Source organism: Oncorhynchus masou, chromosome 21, assembly GCF_036934945.1.
Source record: "Oncorhynchus masou masou isolate Uvic2021 chromosome 21, UVic_Omas_1.1, whole genome shotgun sequence".
NCBI lineage: Eukaryota > Metazoa > Chordata > Actinopteri > Salmoniformes > Salmonidae > Oncorhynchus > Oncorhynchus masou.
The window spans coordinates 29618720-29625366 of record NC_088232.1 but is presented as its reverse complement, the minus strand read 5'-3'; the positions used below and the strand labels follow the sequence as shown (position 1 = coordinate 29625366).

The window sequence follows — 6647 nt, the reverse complement described above, 5'->3', positions numbered from 1 at the left end:
GGAGTCTCTGACGATTTTATGTGCTGTCTTCTGACACCGCCTATTAAATAAGTCCTGGATGGCAGGAAGCTTGGTCCCACTGATGTACTGGGCCGTACGCACTACCCTCTGTAGCACGTTATGGTCAGATGCCGAGCAGTTGCCATACCAGGCGGTGACGCAACTGATCAGGATGCTCTCGATGGTGCAGCTGTATTAGTCCCAGGGTCCTTAGCTTAGTGATGAGACTTGAGGGCACTATGGTGTTGAACGCTGAGCTGTAGTCAATGAATAGCATTCTCACATAGGTGTTCCTTTTGTCCAGGTGGGAAAGGGCAGTGTGGAGTGCAATAGAGATTTTATCATCTGTGGATCTGTTGGTGCTGTATGCACATTGGAGTGGGTCTAGGGTTTCTGGAATAATGGTGTTGATGTGAGCCATGACCAGCCTTTCAAAGCATTTCATGGCTACCGATGTGAGTGCTACGGTAATCATTTAGGCAGGTTACCTTTATGTTCATGGGCACAGGGACTATGGTGGTCTGCTTTAAACAAGATGGTATTACAGACTCAGACAAGGAGAGGTTGAAAATGTCAGTGAAGACACTTGCCAGTTGGTCAGCGCATGCTCGGAGTACCTGACCTGGTAATCTGTCTGGTTCAGCTGGCTTGTGAATGTTGACCTGTTTAAAGGTCTTACATCGGCTGCGGAGAGCGTGATCAGTCGTCCGGAACAGCTGATGCTCTCATGCATGTTTCAGTGTTACTTGCCTCGAAGCGAGCATATAAGTTATTTAGCTTGTCTGGTGGGCTTGTGTCACTGGGCAGCTCTCAGCTGTGCTTCCCTTTGAAGTCTGTAATAGTTTGCAAGCCCTGCCACATCCAATGAGCGTCGGGGCCGGTGGAGTACGATTCGATCTTAGTCCTGTATTGATGCTTTACTTGTTTTGATGGTTTGACCAACTGCCAAGTGTCTTCTTATAAGCTTCTGGGTTAGAGTCCCGCTCCTTGAAAGCGGCAGCTCTACCCTTTAGCTCAGTGAGAATGTTGCCTGTAATCCATGGATTCTGGTTGGGACATGCACGTACTATTTCTTATTGTTGTTGATTGTCAAGAAGGAACCTGCAAGTAAGCATTTCGTTGGATGATGTATCCCATACATACTAGTAAAATAACTTGCGCAATTTAGGCCATCGTTTCTTGGTCATCGTGCAAACGGCCACCTTTGTGACGCTAACCACAATAAGTATAAATCACAATAATGGCATTTGCAGTTCGCTTTCTAAATAAAAGTCCCCTTTGAAACGGATCCAAATAGTGGAATAATGCTAAACAAGGTTGGAATGTTATATAACTTAAATTAATTCAATAATTAATTAATTTCACAAGAAACTGTAAACAACGTTCAAATCCCACTGTGACTGCATAATTGCATTGGGGGCATACATATAGTTATTCAATATACAGCCTAGCCCTCAAACTCAAGGTGGCATTCTGCTTTACCCCTACTGTTTTCGTCCATTAGTTTTTCCCACAACTACAATCCCAACACTGTATTTTAACGTTTAGAAATGCCAATAATCGTTGCTTGCGATACGGCTTTAGAAACATATGGGCCTCATCTTTCATCAGAAAGAATGCTTTAAAAAAACGATTAACTTACTGTAGTAGTTTTGCACATATCCATAAAGCTATGGGTACCCCCATCCGACGAAACTACGCTTCTACTACACTTCCCGAGTTATGCTTACACACAGGTGTTCGGAGCATGCTAGATAGGTAATTAGCGCAGGTGGTTGTTCGCCTCATGTCTTCCGTAAACAAGCATTGTAAACATGAAAATATGGCCATGTGAGAACACTAACCCTATCAAGGTGTGTATCAATTTAACTTTTTTTAAATATATAATTTCTCGCTGATATGGAATATAAGGTCCTTATGCTTCCAAAACCGTACCGCAAACGACAGTTGTTAAATGTTCAGATTGAGCGTTAACAAAACTCCCCGTACAGAAGACGCCTTCGTCCAATGACTCTTATGTGTAACGTAATGGAACTGAGAGTCATATCAAGGGCTATGTGCAGCCTTAACTATGGAAATTAGGTATCAGCCTTGTCAGTGACACACACAGATTACAATCCCAAAGAGTTTACACAAATATTAGCGTCATAGTTTATTGCATGATTTTGACCCTGGGAAATCACCTCCCCAGTTAGTCTATTGCGTTGTTGAACATTAATATTGGACAGTACTATGGAGTGCACACCAATGAAATGGGGTTATCAGCCTACGCAGTGACACCCACAAAACACAACACAATTATGCAGTCTAATACACTTTGAAAGCAAATCGCAAATTCCTGTTTTGTGGCTAGCTTCACAGGCCACACCGCCACACAAGACACATCCACAGCTGTGCGGAAATGACACTGCAGGCGCGCGCCCCGACACGTCACGCGAGACGACACAGACCCCCCCTTCCAAAAAAGGAGAAACACGAACAGTGTGAAATTCCCACGGCAGAGATGTTGACCACGTCTTCCATTACTGCAAAGGACTACATTAAACCGTAAAGGTGAGTTCGAGCTAAAGCATCTGCATTTTCATTTGGACAATTCCACGAAGAGTGGGGAAAACTCGTACAAGAATATACACTGACGCGTCACGAAATGATAAGCTAGCTGTAATGCAAAGTAGAAATATGTATTTTCTGTGTATTCAAATACATGTCATAGCGTTTTTTAATTTCCACGAAAGGCTGAAGTTTTTATTTCAAGTGGGAAAAGTTAAACAGTTGTGTGTGTGTGTGTGTGTTCATGTTTTGGTTCATGGGCTTCTTGTGTAGAAGAATGAGGAAGTGGATGGGACAGAAACCGAAGGGGGCGAGTGAAGCAAATCATATAAAGCCTCCACAGACTGAGTCCTCTTGCATCAGAGAACACAAAACTCACACACTGTTAGAAGTTAAACAATAGAGCACAAGTTAGTGTCTTATATTTAATTGTAAAATGAACGTAGCTTACTGCGAATTTTCGTTAACTAAACATGCGCCCAATCAGCTGATCAAATAGCACGGGTTCGGAATATCATCCATGTATGCCTATGAACATATAAAGCGTACCAGGAGACAAGGGCCTGATTGATTATAACACTATTACATCAAATGCTTGACTTTTTCTATGGAACAACAATCACAATTGTTGTTGAAGCATATAATGTGACTTTCAATTTGAAAGATAAAGTCTCCAACAATATAACAACATTAGGACAATGCAATCAAAGTAATGTGCCTATTTAGAGAAATTACAACAGTCAAGGTTACTTACCAGTGCAGTGAGATTGGAATTCTGAAAATGGCATAAACAGTGATGTTGCAGGTTTGATTTATTTTGATTCTATTGTTTTACTATAGGATATGAATTCCTCTGACCATAGGGAAAACACAGATGGCGAAATGCTGGAGATAGGTAAGTATAAACCATTTAATATTATACTGTTATTGCAACTATTCACTTCCAAACTGTTTGGATTTAGCAACAGCTAAAGTGGGGAAATCCAATCAAGCTGTATATTGGAAATAACATAACAATGATTTGAAATGTTTTTCTGCAGAGCGAGAACCCATTCAAGACATCAAGACGGAGACAGATGAATGTACTATTAGTGAGACAACTGAAGGACCCCGCAGATGGTACCTTGGAACTAGTGAGGTCACCAGGAAACGTATTGCCAAGGACATGGGCTGTGACTCACACAATTCTGAATTGCTCCAGTCTACCAGCAGCAAAAGAGTCAGGGTTTCTAGTGAGGTAAATGAGTGAAATGGCATAATCTAACTTAATTTGGTAAATAGACAAATGTCATCAAATAGACACAGACTTGCTTATTCCTGTTTATATTTACAGGACATTAAAAATACCTAGTTTTTTTATTTGAGATAAGAAATGCATAATGTTGTTGTTGTCTCTGTGTAGGCAGGGCGGCGCTTGCTGAGGAGATTGTCTGAAGAGTCCACAAGGCCACAATCTCTCTGCCTGACATCTGCAGAGAAGGACCCTGCCCAGGAGAAGACTATAGCCTCTTACAGGAAGCCTCTCTACAGCATCTCTCACAGAATCACAGAGAAGAAGCACATATCAAGCCTGGACCAGCAGGCTGAGAATGAGGGAGGAGTGCAGCTAAGCTACAGAAATCTCTTATCCCCTCAACTGGTCAATACAGGGGAACACAGCCGAAGTGAACCCCTCTCTGCCCTGGGGGCAGCAGGGTCCATGTCTTCAACAGACTCTAATCTATACTCCCTCATTGAGAAGATGTTTTTCATCCTCAATACGCTTAACTCAAGCATGACCCAACTGCACAGCAAGGTGGATCTACTTTCCCTGGAGGTCACTCGCATCAAAAAACAGGTCAAACCCTCAGAGATGGCAACTGAGTTCCAGCCTCCTCCAGAATACCTGTTGACAAGTGAGGAGCTGAGTCAACTGATGGAGCAGACATCAAATGCTGGCGAGTTGGGTTGTCGACTGCTAGTACATCTCTTCCCAGAACTTTTTAAAGCCAAGGTGTGCACTCCTGGTTGTATTGCCAACAAGAGAACGTTGGATTCCCTACAGCTGCAGCTAATACGCAACTATGTGAAGGTGTGTTTTCCTCTGGTAAAGAATAACAACATTTGGCAGGATGAATGCCTATTACAGATTAATAACTTCTTTAACCGCTTCTGGGCTCAGAAGGATATGGAGAGCGGGCCACAGTCATGTGGGAGACAGACTATTACAGACTTTGGTTTAAAAGCTGAACGGAACCAGCCCTGCCATTTTATAAATGAGGAGGGGCAAGAAGTGCACATCGACTTAGACTCCAATAGTGACCACACCAACAATAAAGTAGTAGTGCCAGACCTTGTGTTTGACACTCAGGAGGTTGGAGAGGATCTTGATAAGCTCTCCTCCCCTGAAGACTTTATGTTTCTTGTAAACAGAGTTTTCCCAGAGGTTTTTGAGGAGGGGAAATTACCAGAGGGTAGTGTGGGAAAGATGATCCTGGACTCGGACAGGATCGAGATTATTCGTAAGTACATGGAAGCTAATTTTCCTGACATCCCAGAGGATAGTTGGCTGCATGTGTGTGTGCAGCGCATAGAAGATGCAATAGAGGGTTATCACAGTAACGGTAATGGCAGTGAGCCTGAGAACATGAACGATGAGAGCTATGGCTCCACAAGCCTCCCTGATGATGTCTCTATCATCAAGATCAGTGACATGTGTGACTACGAGAGACCAGGTCATAGGTCAAAAAAGTCGTTGCTTGTGCCAGTCGATTTTGAACAACTTGAGATCCCCTTACCAGATTTCAGTGTGCCTCAAGAGTATCTGCTCTCTAGGGAGCAACTGAGGAACAACTATGACTGTAGCTTGTCAATTGGGAACTTTGCCTCTCGCCTCTTGGTACTTACATTCCCTGAGCTCTTCACCTACGAGAACACACGGAAGCATTACAACTGTAGTGGCTCTCTTGGGAAGAAACAGCTTGATCCTGTGCGGGTCAACCTTATTCGCCACTATGTAGAGCTACTATATCCACAGGCCAAGAATGACAGAGTGTGGACCCTGGAATTTGTGGGTAAACTGGACGAGCGGTGCAGGCGACGAGACACGGAACAACGGAGGTCGTACCAGCAGCAACCCAAAGTCTATGCTCCGGAGTTGGAGCAAGGGCCTGTGGACTTTGTGGCTGCTTGCCAAGTGAACCAGCTCAACACAGAGCACTTGAAGGAGGACTTTGAGATCCCTCCACTACCCCCTGAAAAAAGTAGCAAAGACTTCTGCATGATCCCCCTGGAGGAATTGAAGGTGTCGATTCCAGGCTTCCCAGTGCCTTTGGTCTACTTGCTCTCAGACACTGAGGTGCGAGAGATTGTCCAGCAGAGCCTTTCAGTGGGAAACTTTGCCGCCCGCCTACTGGTGCGCCTCTTCCCTGAGCTCTTCACTCAGGAGAACCTGCGGCTTCAGTATAACCATTCAGGCGCCTGCAACAAGAAGCAGCTGGATCCAGTGCGTCTCAGGCTCATACGCCACTATGTAGAAGCCGTGTACCCAGTTGAGAAGATGGAGGAGGTCTGGCATTATGAATGTGTGCCAAGCATAGATGAGCGATGCCGGCGGCCCAACCGCAAGAAGTGTGACATACTGAAGAAGGCCAAGAGATCAAATACTGTGTCCTAGTAGCAAAGCTAAAGACAGTTTTTATTTTTTATTCGAAATATTTGCACAAGTACAGAAGCTAAATAGCATAGTGGAGCCTTTGCACACTGTCCTGTGTAGGATAAGGCCAACTTGTAAAGGCATTTCATTAGTACTCAATGTATTTGTAATATTGAACTACAGTATTAGTTTAGTTTTTCATCATCTGCTTGTTTGAGATTATATGTATACACCAAAACAAGTGTCATAGCTCAGCTAATTTACCCTGTATATAAGATGTGTCGCCTTAACAATAACCATGTAAATATTACAAAGACAGATCACAGGCAAAGATGGATAAAAATGGTGATTTTTTTTTCTCCATTGCTTGTGGCACTACTGGTCTTTTATAACAATGTTCTACCTTCTTATAGAATTTTGTATTATAAATATCTATTAAACCATGGCAACAGATCCCGTTAAG

General features: G+C 43.4%; 1 protein-coding gene across 3 annotated transcripts; it reads left to right on the top strand.

Annotated features, from left to right (window-relative positions):
- Window positions 1–1700: 1700 nt before the first annotated feature.
- LOC135508074 (BEN domain-containing protein 3-like) lies at window positions 1701–6637 on the top strand. 3 transcript variants are annotated; one of them, XM_064928001.1, is made up of 5 exons: window positions 1701–1853; window positions 2354–2553; window positions 3414–3445; window positions 3591–3787; window positions 3953–6637. In XM_064928001.1, the coding sequence occupies exons 3-5, from the start codon at window positions 3433–3435 to the stop codon at window positions 6203–6205; spliced, it is 2463 nt and encodes an 820-aa protein (XP_064784073.1). In that variant the 5' UTR covers window positions 1701–1853; window positions 2354–2553; window positions 3414–3432; the 3' UTR covers window positions 6206–6637. The 3 variants fall into 3 exon arrangements, with proteins under 3 accessions (XP_064784073.1, XP_064784071.1, XP_064784072.1); XM_064927999.1 differs by having other exon boundaries at window positions 1759–1853; window positions 3391–3445; XM_064928000.1 differs by lacking the exon at window positions 1701–1853 and having other exon boundaries at window positions 2340–2553; window positions 3391–3445.
- The last annotated feature ends 10 nt before the right edge of the window (window positions 6638–6647 follow it).